This window comes from Thermobia domestica, chromosome 6 (genome assembly GCF_964235325.1).
Source record: "Thermobia domestica chromosome 6, izTheDome1.hap1.1, whole genome shotgun sequence".
NCBI classification, from domain to species: Eukaryota; Metazoa; Arthropoda; class Insecta; order Zygentoma; family Lepismatidae; genus Thermobia; species Thermobia domestica.
Window position 1 is genome coordinate 2053521 of NC_137459.1, and position 19620 is coordinate 2073140.

The 19620-nt window shown below is 34.9% G+C and overlaps 1 protein-coding gene across 1 annotated transcript; it reads left to right on the top strand.

Moving 5' to 3' along the window:
* Positions 1-5834: 5834 nt before the first annotated feature.
* On the top strand, positions 5835-7415 carry LOC145687812 (uncharacterized). The gene has a single exon (XM_081761234.1). It carries the CDS (start codon positions 5889-5891, stop codon positions 7407-7409), a length of 1521 nt encoding a protein of 506 aa, XP_081617360.1. The 5' UTR covers positions 5835-5888; the 3' UTR covers positions 7410-7415.
* The last annotated feature ends 12205 nt before the right edge of the window (positions 7416-19620 follow it).

Genomic DNA, 19620 nt, shown 5'->3' on the forward strand with positions numbered 1-19620 from the left:
AAGATGCCAATTCTCTGTAACTATAAGTCATAGAGAGATGATGTTTTGCTGATTTTTGCGAGAAACAGAACAAGGTGTGGATAAAAAGATCTCCTTTTACATCTAGGAACAATTACAGTTATCCTTCCCGCTCCATCTCTCCATTCTTTTTAAATTCGTTCTGGTAATGCTCTTGGAGCATTCTCAACTGGTTTACTGTAGAAAAAATGTTTTTACCGAGCAAAAACCCACATTATTGATGCAGGTGCTGATAAGATAGGGTGGAATGCAGAGATCAAAAACTCATAGCAAACTTATACTATCTTTCAGCTACATTAGTTAATATATTAGTTTTATTCTTTGACTTAATTCAATTCAATGATGTTAAATGATCTTTTCTAATATTGAGATTATATGAGACAAGTATAAAGCACTTCTCAAGTTTGTATCCAATGCAACCTCCCCTACCAAACTCATCGGCAATGTAACACACACTAACCATTCAACATGAAGTTTCTCCCTATATTTAGAACAGTTAGTAAAATCAGGTCCATATATTAAAGAAGGTATTCTAATAGAATGTAGAAAAGTAAAAAGAGATTTGATTTGACTTGATTTTCAGTTTTAGCGTCCCGTTCAGTAGCGAGGCTATATGAGACGTGGATCTACAGCTTAACATAGGGTTCGAACCAAATGGACTTCCACATGGAGTCGAACCTGAGACTCTCACTCCAAAGACACGTGCGCTAACAGCTTAGCCACGAAGGGACTCGAAGAGTTAAATGAGAGAGTTCACGTGTTTCCATGTATGGAATATGGATAGCCACTTCTCTACACATTCTTTTAGTACTCCCATTGGGAATACAGCAAAGGACTAAGCAAACAGAAGTCACGCGCGCTTAGAATTCGATTAACCAGGAGCTCAGGAATATTAACACAATTCTTGAACACCCATTGGTAAACTTTGATGTAAATGGTAACGGGAAAGAGCCCTAGAAGATAAATAATACTGTATGTATTGGTAACTAATTTGCTGAAATCTTATGCAGGATTAAAGCAATGGCGGCTCCAGAGTTCTGCAAAAAGGAAGTCACATCGACAGCAGTGGAAAAACCGGCTGTCCCTCTCTATCTTTTGGGTCTTTCTCCAGGGATTTTTTTTCACTTTGAAGGAACTATTTAAATTCTGATGTGAGGCAAAAATATTACAAGAAAAATGACAACGAATTTGCCATTGCATATTTATATATCCAGTATATGTCTTACGTATAAAATTGCTGAATTTAATTTCAAATTCTTTATTCAGCACAAAGAATTCAAACCATTTAAGAACTGGTAAATAATTCATGTTCCCAACATTGCTCTACTTATATTTTCATATTGATTTCTCAATCGATTCTTTAAAAATCGTTTGGGGTTACGTATTTATTAATAGTGTTACTTGAAAAGGATATCAAATAGTAAGTGATTGTGAAAAGTTAACTGTCTTCTTTTCTCATATAGTTAATTTTTTATTAACTTCTAATTAAAAACACAATAATATTTTCATGACGCATTTAAATTCAAGTACACATTGGATTATGATCGTTTCTGTAGAAAATGATCCCTCGCGGTTATGCAGAGTGGAAGGTAACTCCAAAGAAAACGTTTGGGCGATAACTCCTTATATGAAATGAAAGAAAGACATTCTAACAAACATGGCGAAAAATGTCTTCTTTCAGTGGTAATAGCTGCCGAAAATTCGAAGCCATAATATTTGTTGCAAACAGTTCAAAGAATTATATAGGAACAAGCATTCGCTCAATATAAACATCCATGATTTATCACTCTCCGTTATCGGTGAAACGAACTGTATAAAGGGAATTGAAGTATGAAGATGCTCCCTTAAGTACTAATGGTGCATTTGTACTCTCTGTATAATTAGTTCACAGGCTTTCGGCGCAGGAGACCCGGGTTCTGTTCCCGTGTAAGTTCGTGTGATTTGGATCCCACGTTAATCTATATTTCTTCGTCTCACACAGTCTTGATGCCAAGAATGTAAGTACTGTATATGGCGTATACCAAACTAATACAGTATTTCTATATTTAGCGTATATTCACTTTAAATTAAGAAATGGAATGCAAGATATAAGGATGGGTATACGTTATGTTTCTGAAGACGGTAGATCGAATACCCCAAAACTTCTAGCAGTACATTGCTGCTCGATACTAAAAAGGGCGCTAACCTCGGAATCAACTCTAAAGCAAATCAGTAATTCATTCGACAAACCATTTCAGCATAAATTGTACACTTACTGTTATTCCATGCCGAATATGCAGTTTGCTAACGACATATTCATGAGGAAACTTATAAATATGCATGAAGCTACGTAAATCTAGCGGAGACCAAATTTACTGAAGCCTCGTGAGCAGGGGCGTAAATTATGCCCTACAGACCCCGTGTTGCGGAGACCCCAAGCCATCAGGAGGCCCCAAATCGTGAAGTGGGATGTAGAGAAGGGGCCGCCACTCCACGCTGTCTGCGGGGGACTCCAAGCCTTTAGTTACGCTACTGCCTACATAACTTAAAAATTGAATTTTCTTTACTTACTGATATTTTTAATTATTTATTTGAATTACTATTGTAATACATATTTATCTACAGCTTTGTAAGCTTACCCTCAATATAACATTTCAGGGGTAAATCAATTTCAAAATCTGGTCAGAAAATATTAATATGCTAAGACTAGGGTGAACTAGGTTTTCCTACGAGATTAGAAAAAAGTTTTCGTCTTGTCTCGAATTTGAAAATGTATTTCTTGCCTCGTCGGCAACACTAATTATTTTTCAAAATCAAACTCTTCATACAGTAGATAGCCACTATTCTTTTTTGGTTTAACGCCCCACAATTATGCTCCCAGGCTAGGGAGACGATGGTGATAAACATAGATGGCCATTTTCCAGTGGGTTCCCTCGGGCTCGCGCTCACTTCTCCCAACTGGGCTCGAGCTCACTCGCGCTCGCACTCAGTAATCTTATCTGGGCTCGCATTTACTTGGGCTTGCGCTCATCTCTCTCGACTGGGCTCGCACTCACTCGGGCTCGCGCTCACCTGTCTCAACTGGGCTCGCGATCACTTCTCCCAACTGGGCTCGCGCTCACTAATCTTATCTGGACTCGCACTCACTCGGGCTCGCGATTACTTCTGTTAACTGGGCTCGCGCTCACTCGGGCTCGCGCTCAATTTTTGAGCCCGACCCCGGTTGAGCGTGAGTGCCGAGCTCACGAGCGTCAGGCTCGCGAGTTTGCACACCTATGGTGATAAGATTGATGATAACAATGAAATGTTAAAAATGATAGAAAACTGGGAAACACAGAAAACCTGCTCGCACTATGTTTGCCCACCATAAAGCCCACTTGGAGGGAGCTGGATCAAATCAGGTACCCCACACGCCAGAATCAAACGCTCCACCACTGAGCCACCGCGGCCCCAGAGATGTATTTGTATAACTGACAAACATACGAATAAACTAACATATAAACATTATGTTCTACTTTATATAAAGCTAGAAGAAAAATAGAATTGAATCAAAAATGTATATAATTACCAAAAAAAAAAAAAAAAAAAAACTCCGAATCAAAATACTAATTAATACAATTAGACTAAATTTAGTTGTCCTTTATTTTGTGATAAGCAAACGTGGCCTTGGTTCAATCTATAATAATAATAATAATAATAATAATAATAATAATAATAATAATAATAATAATAATAATAATAATAATAATAATAATAATAATAATAATAATAATAAATTTTATTTACGTTCTAAGAAGAACTGAAATACAGCAAAAATACGGCATTTTGTCATATTCTACAACAATATTTTAACACTATAATATAATAAAAGGTGTAAATAACTTTTTGACATGAATTGATAATAAGATAAACTCTTACAGTGTAGTATATGTCAATTCCTAAAACAGAGACGTCAAAACTTAAAAACAAAAACAAAAACAACTACTGCGTAGCGTAGTCGCTAACACTCTCGACTTCGGTGCGAGCGGTCCCGAGTTCGATTCCCGGTGGGGGCACTCGGCCGAAAAAGTGTAAAAAGCTTTTCAAGCCATCCATCCAGAATGAGGTTACCCTGCGTTTTCCTCATCCACAGGAGGCAAATGACGGGGTGGTACCTAACTTATAGGTCCCAGGCCGCTTTCTTCCTTCCCTTTCCCCGGATAGTGTGCTCACCAAGGGACGTCATTGGGCTAACATGGCCATAGATGCCGAAAGCCCAGAAATCTAAATCCTAAATTCTAAAAGCAAATACTAAGTTATATTAAAGATTTTAAAATAAAGTCACATTTTTTAGATACGCGTCTATTATAGTTTGTTAAAATTCGAGTGATTAAACTATGTTTCCTATCATGTGGTTGCTAAAATTTTTATCCTTGTACCGTATGTTGGAACTTTAAAATCCATTATTTTCTAAAAAGATATAGTCCGAGTTGCGTCGGTTGTCAAGTATATTGTCTACAAATGCAGAGTCAATTAAATTTCTCCTGTCAGCCAGTGGTTTCAATTTAAAATATGCTTTCCATTACTCATACGTGCTAGAGCAACGTTTCCCAACCGGTGTGCCGTGATTAGGCCGCTGGTGTGCCACGAGGAATCGAAGTAAAATTATTAATTTTATAGCAATCCTATTGCCAAACGTAGGGAAAAATGTATATTTGTATTTCACATGATATGAGCCTCTACTATGAATCTACATTTTTAAGTTTCATACAGGGTTACTGTTCTGTACATTTCTAATGTTGAAAAATGTGTTCGTTATCATTGTTATGACCATTATTGCTTCTTTACTGTTGCAGATTGTTTCCTAAGTTGATAATTTAAAATATAATTCAATCTTTTCGACAAATTACCTACATTTGTGTTCTAAAAGTATGAGAGATTTGTTTGTTCGTTCGTTATTTAGTAATCTTCCTTCTTAGTAAAAGGTTGGATATAGTTTTTAAAAAGAAAGCGTATTTTTAAAAACCTGAGTCCAATATTTCACTGCAATTGATTTCTATTTATAAAATAGAATGAAAAATAAGCATAATGATTTACCACGGGAAAAACCTCTCTGAGGAGATCAATAATCACAGAAAAAATGCGACTGTGTTTTATATTTACAAATAATAATATCTATAAGTGTGCCGCGAGAACCCAAGTAACACCCGTAGTGTGCCGCAAGTTGAAAAAGATTGGGAAACGCTGTGCTAGAGTAATAGTCCAGTCCTATCTTAAAACAAAGTATTCTAAGCAAACACTTTTGGAACATTTCAAGTGTGTTCACGAGAGTATTTTATTTGTTAGGCTGTTTCAAGTTACCGATGCATATTCTAGTTTTGGTCTTACTAGTAATTTATATTGGAGTGCATAAGTATCTCTCTGACAAAAAGCAGGTCACTGATTAAACAGGTAACTAATTATTTTTTCTTGCTTCATTACATATGTTTTGTATATAATCACTAAAACGTAAATCCCCATTGTCCAAACTTTCTGTGTTATTATTATTATTATTAGGTTCTTCTCCGTCATAAACAGTAGACACAAAATATCAAGTGTAAGATTTTTTTTTTTTTTTTTTTTTTTTTTTACTTGTGGCAGAGTGCTGTGGGTTCATGAGAAAGTTACATTCAGATTGTCATACCGTTTCACCGTGCATTGTTTTTCTATCGTGTTGAGAGGAGGGAAAAGAAAAAAAAGACAGGCACGCTGCGCTGCTTCCCATAACACTTAATCAAAGTAGAATCGCTCTGAAGGAAAATGTGGCAGTCAGCAACACTGCTCCCAGTACGACAGGTGTAGTTGATTGGCTGCGGTGAAAAAGCTCGCAGTGACAGCAGTGCTTGTTCCCACGTGTTCCAGTGTAGCAAGGGATGGGGTGCGTGGCGCAAGTGGCTGCTTATGCGGCCCGCTCTCTTCGCACTCCATCTCAAAGGAAGTGGTTACTTCTCGTGGTGTTTACTTCCGGATTCATTGTTATCAGTCTCGTATGCACAGAATTTGCCGAGATGCCTGTTTCAAGAAGCCGAATTAGTGGGTATGGTGTTCGAATCCCGACGATAATAGCTTATTCTTTAGAGACACAGTTTCAACAACGGGAATATCCCCGATGTGATAACTTATTACCTCCTGGACCAAAAGAGATCCATCGGAACAACATCCATTGGCAAATTCCTTCCTACACCAATGTGTATCTTTATTCAGCGTATTACGACGCTCGTTTGAATTACCAAGGTAATATTTACCATTATGTCCGTGTGATTGGAATGTCCGAGGGTAGAAGCAATGAAACCCTCTACTGTCAAGTGTGGTACGAAGAGGAGACTCCTATGGTGCTGGAGGCAATTAAGACTGAAATTTGGGTGGAGCAGTGGGACAAGGACTCTGTGTTGAATGTGTATAAACCGTTCCTATTTAGTTGCCCTATTCCTTTAAATGTGAGTGAATCAGGGAGAGTTCCAAAGGCTGTGTCATTATCAATTCTCCCGTGCAGTCGACCGTCCACATATTTGTCAATCAATATGGAACCTTACAACCAGCTTCTTGCAGGGGTTCGACAGAGAGATTTTGCAATTTGTGTGAAAGGAATGGATTTTCGAGAAGATATGTCGTTGCGACTTGTGGAGTGGTTAGAATTAAACCGGATACTTGGTGCTAAGAAATTTTTTGTGTATGTGTATAGTGTTCACCCAAATATGACTCGTGTGTTACGACACTATGTGACCCGTGGTTTATTAGAAATTATCCCATTGACGCTCCCGGGAAATCAACCCAACTCTCCCCTCTTGAGATCCAAATTTTTACGGACGAATTTGTGGCAAAAGCGTCGTGATGAGCTTGTTCCTTATAACGACTGTTTTTACAGAAATATTCATCGTTTTCAATTTGTGCTCCCAATAGATATTGACGAAGTAATTATTCCAGTATCAACTTACACCTGGTCAGATATGTTTCGTGAATATTTTTTGTCAGAACCTCAAGCTTTACGAAAGTATGCATCGTTTTCCGTTCAAAATGTATATTTTTTTGAAACATTTAAAAGCGAAAGTGATCCTGAAATACCAAAGTATTTGCATATGTTGCGGCATAGGACACGAAGTGCTAATTTTAGTCAGCCGGGTCATTCAGTAAAAAGTTTCGTCGCAACACAAAATGCCCTCACCGTATTCAACCATTATGCTTTAGAAGCCATTTACCCAGCCATGAAGAAAGATGTTGTTCTTAGTACAAAAATAGCACAAATGAATCATTACAAGACTGGGTGTTCTCCAATCATACCTGACTGTTATACAAACTTTCTTCGTTATTATAAAAAAGATTCTTTGATTTTAAAATACAAAAAAGATTTAAAACGTAGAGTCCATTCCGTTCTCAAGTTATTAAAGTTTCTTTAACAAATTGTTTTGATTTATTTTTTCATTCTTAGTAAAATTATGTGCGTCCCATATGTGTTTGATGAGTGTTGTTATATGTGTGTTGTTTTATGGCTTTGAAATTTAATGTGTTTTCCAAAGCAAGCATATATGTTAGTGCTAAAGTGTTCTCAAAGTGGATTCAGTGTTTTGAAAGTAAGTATCTTATATCTGAGGAAAGTGACACTTACCTCTAAAATTATTTTATTTGTTTAATATGCACACAAGTTACATACAATTTATATTGTGGTATACTTTATATGAAGGAATAAGATTACACATACAGAGACATAGTTTATATATTAAACCACCGATAGTCAGAGGGGCAGTAAATATTTATAAAGAAAAGACACTGATAACACAGACACACAGTAGCATGTACTACAGAGGTTCGAGCGACAGGAAACACGAGGCCAGAGCATATGTAGCGTGTGACTAATTCGCATGTGGTCGAAAAATTTATTACGCTTCAGTCGTTCATTTCACGCAATGTTCTTTTTCTTTTTTTTTTTCTTTCGGTGTCTTATATGAACAATTAAGTACCAAGCTGATCTCTTCCGCATTACCCACAATTAATAGGAAATTATTAATTTATTGCTCATTTCTTGTCCTCGGAGAATGTTTGTAGAATAAAATGTACACGTATTTAGTACCACAGAGAGGAAAAATATCATAAACACTCCTTTTTTTTAAGAGAGAGAGCAACATCGTGGTTTTAGAGGTCGAAAGTTTGTAAAAAATCAAGTGAAAGGATAGTGACAAAAAAGAAACTGCATTACAGCAGTCTTTTTCTTAACTTCCTAGTGAATTTACGGGGAAATCTTGTTTGATCTTTGTGTCCAAATTCAGCAAGGCACACAATCAAAGAATAAATCTTTACACGTATCTATTTTTGTTTCATATTGAAGGAGACACTCTGTTGAAAAAGGTAAAAGCTTTTTCATAGCAGCCATCCTGACTGAGGTTTCCTGGGATTTCCTCATTCACAGCGAATAAATGCCGAGATGCTACCTAAAACAATGGTCCTAGGTCCCTTCATTTGATTTCATTTTGGGTTTAGCTTCCCTTTCAGCAGAGAGGCTATATGGGACATGGACCTACAACTTAACGTGGAATCCGAAACTACATGAGCTTCCGCCGGAAATCGAACCCGGGTCTCCCACACCACCAGAGGTGCGTACGCTAAGCGCTTAGCCATAAAAAAATGCTCCCCATGCCTCTTCTTTCCTTTCCAATTTCTCGGGTAGTGCGATCGCCGAAGGATGTCCATCCCTCGTACGTAACGAGTTCACGGTAGCTAGCGATAGTCCAGAAATGTAATTCCCAATCATCATCATTGATTCTTATATTTCACAGAAATAGATTATTTTGAAGTATAAATTAACTTCTTCGGAAATACTTTGGTAGAAAAGTTCAAATCTATTAGTTGTGATTTACTTTTAGAAGTCAAAAATGACTTATTCTCTAAAAATGTATTTTTACACTATAGTATAATATCGGAACAATTGAAAATAATTATTTTTAAAGAGAATTTCGTCTTAAAGTTTTATTTTTTTGACTCATATGACACGAAAGAAGTTGAAAATCTATAATACGTTCTTGCAATAGATATTTTATTCAGAAATTATGAAGAAAATTAGATTTCTATTAACAAAACCCAGTTTTGAACGTGCCTACACATAAATATGTTATTTTTTTCTTATATAGGTACTAACAATATATAACTATGATTTCTATAGAATTATACAGTGGCAGATCTAGCCTTACGACGGGGAACCTAGGCCCCCAGTTTTTTAAGTGGCAAAAATAATTTAAGCTAATATCCATATTTTTTTCAAAGTTTACAGTAATCTTATGATATAACAATCATAGTTTGGGTTCTGATTGGACCGTAGTTTTTACCTTCCAGATCCATCACTGGAAGTAGAATCGCGTTTTTGCAATTAATTCCTTTTTTTTAAAAAAAAAAAATACATTTTCCTTGCGTTCTTTTAAAATACAAACTAATGTATTAATACTGTTAAGTTCTAAATATCTCTTTAGCAAAATAAATTAAAGCAAAATATAAAATAATATTAAATATTGAATGTCTTCTATACACATCTCATAGAGAATAAAATTTAAAATTACTATTTTTTAAGAAATAAGTAAATAAGAAAAAATCGTTCAATATTAAAGGTAGATTCTGTATCGTATTTCTTTCCTTTACATCGTATTTGTACAGTAAAAGGCAACATTCAAATGTAATTTCATTTGCAAGTGAAGTAACACAAAATATGATTATGTGTCTATGGTGTTTTTTTTTTTTTTTTTCAAAAGAAAGCTGTTATTTTTCAGTATAAGTATAAACAATGACTTTACATATTCCTTACAATTTAAATGACTGTACAAAGCTCTTTTCTTGCGGTATTCAATGTCAAATTATTTTCCAGTGCTTTTGCCACTTTGTATAAAAGAAGAACAAGCAAGGAAAAGGTTATAAATTAAGTCACAAATTTACAATAAAAATAAAGGACTGCCTTTTCATTTTAAGGAAATAAGAGTAAGTTTATTATTTTTCAGTTGGGTGAAATTGTATTTATTTTGTAGTCCGCAAAGTAATTAAATATACGTAAGTCTTAATAAAAAAAATGTATCATCTTGATTTTACAAACCAAACTATTCAAAATATTAGCTTATCGTAAGTAAAATAATAATAATAATAATAATAATAATAATAATAATAATAATAATAATAATAATAATAATAATAACATTTAAATTCAGGGTCAATATCAACTAACAGAAACGCTGAAAGGTGCGATTACTCTTCGAGATTTTCAACTTCGTTTTAAATATAATTCACTCACTTCTGGCTCTAAATAAATAGGTCCGCAGTGGCTTAGTACCAGAGCGTTCACCTCTGGTCCATGGGGTCCTTGGTTCGATCATAGCTCGTGCCAAGTAAATTTCTGGTGGACAAACCCGTGTGCGTGGGTTTCCTTGGGGTTCTCCCCCTTTCTTTATTCCACCATTTATTTCATTTCTCATCATCACCGTCTTTTTTAGCCTAGCCAGCATAACTGTGGGACGTAAAACTTAAAGATTTCATGCCATTTCATTTTCTAAATACATACATGATTAAATTTAAATCAAACTTTTTCCCTGTTTTCTTCATTAGTTGAGAATATTTAACGATATTTGGAATTCGTATATTATAAATTCTTCTGTATCTCTGGAGAAAATAGTAAAAGTTTACGTGGTTTCTCGGAACATATATTCTATTTACCTACTTTTTCAACTTCTAAACACATGTCATATCTCAGCAAATATTATTTGGAGAAAATAGATAGCAAGAGAAACCTAATTAAGCTATTATTTCTGATATTTTCGCTCAGTTTTATCATTACTAACTTGTTTTAAATGTGCACAATAATTTTTGGATAGTTTCAGTGTACGAAATTGGTATTGATTCTTTCCTTATGGGATTGTTAAATAAAATGAAAGTGTGAATATGTATAATATGCCTTTTAAAATGAGTGAGTGGTTTCAGAAACTACACAATCTGGGAAAAATGAAATGAAATGAAATCTTTGAGTTTTACGTCCCACGTTTGTGCCGGTTACGCTAAAGGGAATGGTGATGATGTGAAATGAATGAAACACTGGAATAAAGGAAATGGGAGGAAACAGGAGAACCCCGAGAAAACCCACGCACATGGTGTTTGTCCACCACAAAGTTCACTTAGCGCGAGCTGGGATCGAACCAGGGACCACATGCACCAGACGTAAATACTCTACCACTGAGACATCGCGGCCCTACACAATCTGGGAATTTGCAAGAAAACGCCATATATAAATTTGAGACGGGGTTGTGTTGCAGAACGAATAATCAAAGCAAATTTCGTATAAACTCATGTCCAAAATCATTGTCGCGTATCCATAACAGTCTTCTTGTGCGAATGTAATTGGATAATGATATCGCAGGGTACTTTTGATACTGTTCATATGTGTATAATCGGGAAGCACATATTTGTGGTATATTTCATAAGAAAAAAAACTATAAATACGAAAATTAGAATGAGTAGAGCAAAATGTTTCTAAACGGGCAAGAACGTTTTATTTTCGTTTTATTGTTCTTATCTATTGCTCTTTTGACATGAAACTAGCCACATACATGTCTTTGCCGATTATACACATGCTAACATTATAAGAAATACCAGGCCAATTCGTTATCAAATCATATTCTTACAACAACATATTTATAGACATGCGACAATAATTTTGGACATGAGTGCACATGTACAAAAAAAGGATATTACTTTCACAAAATATAAGTTTTGAACAATGAGTTAAAATGGCCACCGCACGAAATTTGTTTTTTAATTAGTTTCTATTTATGTTCTCTGTTAGCAACGAGGACAGTGCCTACACTTTGAAGTAGGTTTTGAACCATTACACTGCGTTCGGTAATTTCCCACCTGATATCGAACACGAGACTAGGTGTGCCAAACGCACAAGCTATGGGCGTCTTTGTAGAGAGATTAGCTCCTGAAATTTCTTTCGAACAGACTTTAAACTGAAACAAAACCACACACAACAGATGATTAGGAAGAATTCATAAATACCTATGAAATATGACAGAATGAGTGGTTTAATGAAAAAGTGGGAGGAGAACAAAAAAAATCCTAGGAGAAAATATATGCATATGGTGGTTGCTCATCTAAGCCCACAGGAAACAAAAATGATTGGATCGACCTGGCTAACTTGCGAGCCTACGCTTCAGAATTTGACAGTATTATTGTACAGTCAGCGACAAAAAAAATATATTTCCGTTTGATAAAACTTATTTTGGGAATAACGGTGGTATGGTTGGAACGTACAACGATGGTATGCCAGGAATGTACAAAAAAGTCACATTCAATTTAATTTACTGAAAGCTACTCAAATTGTCATTTCATCAAACTGAAAGAATTGTCGCTGACTGCACGAAAAATAAAATAATAGTAAGCTCTTATTATAACGAAAATAATGTTTTTTTCTTTCTTTTAACTAAATGCATGTCTCTAGAAATATCTTGTTTCACCAATTATCTTACTTTAAAACTAAGTAAATATAATAATAATAATAATAATAATAATAATAATAATAATAATAATAATAATAATAACACGTAATTTTTACACTCAATGGAGACAAAGAAACTCTTATGAAGCCTATAAATGTTAAATATTTAAATTTTAAAGAAACGTTAAACTAATATTTAACTTAACGTATTATACATATAAACATGCAAGTGAATCTCGTGATTAAATACAGTCATATTTTTGATGATACCCCACACCTCTGCTTTAAACAACTGTCCGTTTTTATCTATAAGAATAACAAAGTAAAGGAATTTAAACGTTTTTTGGCAGTTGAAGATCTTCGTTGTAAGCTAAATTGTGCTACCCTAAACATGGTTTGAAAAATATGTGGCTTTTTAGAGAAAGATGCGTTGCTAGGATATTTTGAACAAGAGAGTACCTAAAACCTTGTCAAAAAATAAAGTGATAAAACATGTTAACATGAAGAACAGACCTTCAGCGTTACCGCATTTGCACTACTCTACACAATGAACACGATCCAATTTTTTCTCTCTCTCTCCTTTCTGTATTTCTTTTAGTTCTTTTATTTTAATGTCCCACACTTATGCACCGACCGCAATTTGCTTGTACAATATATATATATATATATATATATATATATATATATATATATATATATATATATATATATATATATATATATATATATATATAGGCTGTTTCAAAACATCACCCACAACGTCTGGGAAGTGACTCCTGACACCAAAATAAGACAAAAAGTATAGCCCAGCCTGGGTGCACAAATGCTTCCTTTCAGTGTTTGGGCTGCCGAAAACATGAAAAAAAAAAAATGAAATTTAATAGTCCATAGTTCCAAAACTATGAGACCTACTGTAGTCGGGTCAACATTTCACTTAGGAACTAGTATGTGCCCTATCCAAAAATCCATATTTCAGAATCCTACTATACTCATGCAACAATTTTTATAGAGAGAGTTTGGCTACTGGCATATAATTTGAAGTACTCATCAACTACCTCTATAAAAAAAATGTTGCGAAAGTTATTCTATATACTCGCACGTAGACAGCAAAAAATCGTTTGACGAATATGATTTTAAAATTTATAATAATAACACAGTATTCCACTATCTGTCTGTATTGGTTTATGTAGATTTTGATTTGATATAGACTTCCCTTGAAATTTCACGTGTGTTACGTCCTTTTTTCCTTTTTTCCTTAACTTTCAAGGTAACCTTAGTAAACATGAACAATAAAATTTTTTAGTACTAATAATATGCAGCGAAAATACTTAGTTAGACGTTGCATTCATATCAAACTTGTAGAAAACTTAAATCTAGATTTTTTTCTACGTTTCAGATGACTACGTTTGTGGAAACAGAAATTATTGGTCCCATTTCGTAGTCTGCATATTTTGTGTTATTTTTTTTTATTTATTTATTTATTACGGAGACAGGGATATAACTGATTTTCTCTTTTTTTTTCATTTGAACTCCCAACCTGATATAAATCTATCGTGAATTCTTGATTGATTGATTGATTGAAAGGATAATAGTGGTGCTGCTTATTCCTATCACGATAAAGGGCAACGGCCGAAACTTGCCTGTCATGAAAAGACTGTGCAGTTTAAAAAAAAAACACTAAGAATAAACTTAAAACTAACTGGTAAAAGTGAGAGAACGAAGTAAGAAACCCTGAATAAAATTGAAATAATATATAACACTAAATAAAATTAATAATAACGTGAAATAAGTAAGAGCAACAAAACAAAACAATGTAGAATTGCGTGGATTCAAAGGCGTTACTAAAATCCAAACACAGAAAGAAAACTTTTTTGAAATCCGTGTGAAAGTGTAAGTAGCAGTGCCGTGCCGGGGGAGAGGGGCGAGGGGGGCGACGGCCCCGGGCGCCGAAGTAAGGGGGCCCAAATTCGGGAGGAAAGAAGGAAAGAAAAAAGAGATAAAAATTATTTCGAATATTTTAGATAAAAAACAGTATTTTTCAATCTAATATTTAATTTGACATATAGGCCTATAAAAAGGATGGAAAAAAGTAACAAAAAGTGTTCAAAATCAAGGAGAAACAGGGTTTAATTTTGATTTTTTTTTTACGCTTCGTGCCAACCATGGTGGCGTTTTGCTGTTGGTCTGTCGACCTCACACATATGTACGGGGGCGCCGTCGTATGCTCTCGTGCCGGGCGCTGATTTTCCACGGCACGGCACGGCACTCGTAAGTACAACCGGTTTAGAAATATATCCTACTACTACCTACTGGATTCAGATTACACTACATTTGCAATATTGTTTGCTCATATATACATACCTACTGATTTCCACGCCTTTTGGATTTGGCTTTAAATAACACCTTCAAATAAGTCTCCTCTTACCGGATAGAGCACATCTCCATGCAAAAATCGCAAGTCTTCTAAGCTACATTCCAATGCGTACACTTACAGAGTAGGGAGTACGGTAGTTCAATGATATTGTGTTCAGCTGTGGTTATTGAGGTAGGTACACTCATGTCCAAAATTATTGTCGCATATCTATAAATATGTTGATGAAGGAATATAATTTGATAATGAATTATCCCGGTATTTCTTATAATGTTAGTATGTATATAATTGACAAAGACATGTATGTGGCAAATTTCATGTCAAAAGAGCAGGAAATAAGAACAATAAAACGAAAATAAAACTTTCTTGTCCATTTAGCAACATTTTGTTTTACTCGTTCTAATTTTCGTATTTATAATTCTTTTGCTAACAAATTTACCACAAATATACATTTCCCGATTACACATATAGTATCAGTATTAAAAGTACTCTGCAAAATCATTATCAAATTATATTCTTACAAGAAGACTGTTATAGATATGCGACAATCATTTTGGACATGAGTGTACCTACTTCAATCCTAGATGGACAACAACGTATTCGGGCCTTTCTCAAAGTTCCCAAGTGTCCCCACATTCCCAATGCACCAATTATTCCATAATCATACACTTTATCTCCTTTAGCCTAGGGTATAATTATTTTAATTAAAGATTAATTATTTTTTTTAATTATTATTCATTTACGGCTAGAGAGGGAGAGAGAAAGATCAGTCAGTAAACCGAAATTGAACGGATACCTTATTCATCAGTATCTAACGATTTAACAATAACGAAGTCAGGAAATATAAAATGTTTCAGCTTAATTGCTTTATCAAAAAGTAGAAGTTTTACTAACTAAAAAAAATGGTTACTTCAATCACAAAATATTTCAGCGAATATGGTGCTATCAAAGACTAAATAAGCTGATTAATCGAGGTGCCCATAACTCTCGATATTATTTTAAATATAGGGGGCGCAGTGGCTCAGTGGTAGAGTGCTTACCTCTTGTGCGTGGTGTCCCTGGTTCGATCCCCGACCAAGTAATTTTGTAGTGGACAACATTGTGTCCGTGGGTTTTCTCGGACTACTCCCACTTTCTCATTCCACCCACCAATCCTCCTCTCATAGTTTACTTCCGTTATTCATCGTCTCCCTGAGCCAAACAGACATAATCGTGGGACGTTAAACTGGAACATTTCAGTTTTTACCTTTAACATGTATTTAGAACGTAATCGTACAACGCTATTCATACTGCTATTGTTCGTTTGGCAACATGTACTTTCTCAAAGAATACCAACAAAACACTTTTATGTTCTTTGCTGCACTAATAATTCATTTACAAAGAGTCACCAAAATGACAGATACGTTTATTTATACACTCGCTACACGTCTGCTAAGTGATACTTTTTAGCTGAATTTGTATTCATAAATGATAAGAGTTCAAGAATTTGGGTACAACGTTTTGTTTAAAATATTTTACACTATATTTAATTCAAGACTTTTTCAGTGTATTCCAGTTAATATTCGACAATAATTATGGTGCCGGAACTTGTGATGGCGTTTTCCTATAATCCTGCCGTTGTCTGATGTGAGACAGAGCAGTTTGAAACTGCCTATAACAAACGCAGATTTTACATGATGGTACAGCTTACCTGCAAAGTGAACCGGGTTCAAACTCCTGGTTTGGAGCCTACGTTATTAGTAGATCCCGTAATTCGTAATAGGCATAAGACACGAAAATTCAAAAGTCTAAAACGCGGTGGCTCAGTGGTAGAGCGTTCACCTCCGGTGCTTGGGGGCCCTGGCTCGATCCCAGCTCGCGCCGTGTGGACTTTGTGGTGGACAAACACCGTGCTCGTGGGTTTTCTCGGGGTTCCCCCGTTTCCTCCCACTTTTTTCATTCCGCCATTTCATTCATTTATCATAATCACCGCCTCCTTTAGTCTAATCGGCATAACCGTGGGACGTAAAACTTAAATATTTCATTTCATTTTTTTTTTCAAAAGTCTAAAAGAATCAAGCTACAGAAAAATCAGTATCACATTTCCTAGTGAAATATATATATGTATTTATTACATAGTGTAAATTCAATGTATCAAATTTAATTTGAAGTGTGAAGCGTTCTTTGTGCGTATGTACGCTACGAAACACTAAGAGTTTTCCAAATTCAAATTTTCAAATTTCAATGAGACTCTTCCAAATTTTCAAATTTTTGTTAGAACTTTACTATAATGTTATGCTTACGCGTGGCTACATTATTTACGGAGTCCTAGGTATTCCAATCCCATCGTATATGTAGTTCGACCTGTATTTAAAAAAGTAGGTCCATGTCTTATACATTCCTGGTGCTGGAAGGGAAGTTAAACTACGATCAAATAAAAACAATCATCATCATCATGATCATTACGTCACTTGATATAAGTTAGAAGCTTCAATTCTTTACGGACCTCCGCTAATCTCTGTGTTTTGATATATGAATTACAATTCTCAATATCTTCGATTATTTTCATATTTTTCTCTCAACTTCCTCTGATATCTTCTTCCATAAAATAAAAATCAGGGCTCTAGAAAGCGACAAGTAATGACAATGGGAATGATTGTGCTGACTACACATTATTAAACAAACAAAAAATATGTGTGTAGCGCATAGTCTTTCAACAGCTTCAACACCAGAAATAAAAACAGTTTAAATTTTAGTTTAAAATCATAACGCTCAACTCGTTTAATTGCTAGTGTGTCTTTGGAGAACAGGGCCGTAGGTTTCATTCCCGAGGGGAGTGTTAAAATTTAAACACATTACTCTTATTCGGATACCATCGTAAAATGCATATTCAAGTCTTGTATAGTCTTGGTACAGAAAAAGGACGCTAAAATTCAACGTAAATCATAAGAGGAAATAAAGATGTCTGGCTACATTCCAAAAAAAAAAAAAAAAAAAACGATTGTTTATAGTCTACATGAAATGAAGATAATATATATAATAAAATGCTACGTTTATACGTTTGTTTCCAATCCTTTCAACAATACGATCTCGAAAACCACACATGCTTGAAACGTGCCATTTTCGCTGGTCGATTCCAAATTTTGCGAAGACTATCGAGTTCTAATTGAATATTAAAAAAACGGTTCGTTATTTCTTTATTACATTTTTAGGGGTACACTGGAAGTGTTCAAATTTTAAAAGAAATATCATATCCTATGAGTTATACATTCCAACACCACATAGTTGTATGCAAGGTTGTATATCTCTCAGGCGCTTCTTTCATGGTAAAATTATAATGAAAAACGAAGGATAACCATTTCTGCAGCCTCAGATGAATCTTTATTGTTTGAAGTGCCTTGCACAATCAACCAATATATCACGGACATTATAATTAATTGTGTATGTAATGTATTTGCTTATTACGTACTGCATGCAAGTAAAAATAAAACAGTTATTATACACGAATTGGAAACTCTAACCGGAATTAGGTTGAAATCTTGCAAACGGTGCGAGATATTGAAAAAAATAATCGAAAAAATCTCTTTATGGCACCCCTTGCCGATTTTTATCAAGACCTCTTTCGCTTGTGTCTATAAAGGAAATATACAGATGTGAAGAATGAGAAGGAGATTCTTGCTCATGTGAATGATGCGCTGTGCAGAGAGCGCACGTTCAGCTAGTATAAATAAAAAAAATACATTAAACGTGTATGAACCAACTGAAATGTATAATTTTGTTCTTGTATTTTCATTTCTGTCAAGTAAAATCCTGAATACTGCTGCATCCTGTTAACAGAGGAAAAGCATTTTCACGAAGAAATAAAATGTCGACCAAAAGCAGGAAATTCGTGTTATTATTCAGTTCAAAATATTTTGTCGTCATGAATTCTGTCGAGGAATTTGAAGCTTAAAATTTATAAAACGATAATCATGCCTATTGTACTTTATGATTGCGAAACATGGTCGCTTACTCTGAGGGAAGAACGTAGGCTGAAAGTACTTGAAAATTAAAACCTGAGACGAAAATTCGGACTCAAGAGGAACGGGAATGGCGGAAGCAGCATAAGCAGGAACCGCATAATTAATACCGGTTACCAAACATTGCTAGGCTCATCAAATCTAGGAGGCTCAGGTGGGCAAGTCATGTAGCCAGGATGGAAGAAAGTAGGTACACTTTCAAAGTTTTAACTGCGAATCCAATCCGAAAACGACCATCAGGAAGACCTAGGCGCAGATGTGAGGACAATATTAAGATGAATCTCGCGAAAATAGGAATACAAAGTAGAAACTTGATCCTATTGGCTAAGGATAGAAATCAGTGGAGAGCTTATGTGAGCGCGGCATTTTACCTCCGAGTCCCATAGGCCATAGAGTTAGTTAGTTACTTAAAAGGTAAAATATATCAAAATGTAGAATTAAAAACCAAGTTGTAAATACACTAATACCGTGTCTTAATGTATTTTGCTTTTGTTGTTAATTGATAAGACTCGTAGGACTACAAAATTTCCTGAGAAGGGAGAAATCTTGAAGAATCATATGCTAATTTCTTAATACTTAAGAAGCACTGGAGGTCTTTTTAATGAATAATATTTTCCAGGATTCTTGAATAATACTGCATTTACGACAAATTACTTTTCTTCTTATAGTTCCTTGCTTTATTTCTAGTATTTACCCAAAATCTAGTATTTTTATTAACTCCAATTTCCAGCCATTTCTCAGATTGGTTCCAATGTCCGGATCATCTCTGTCGTACTGAC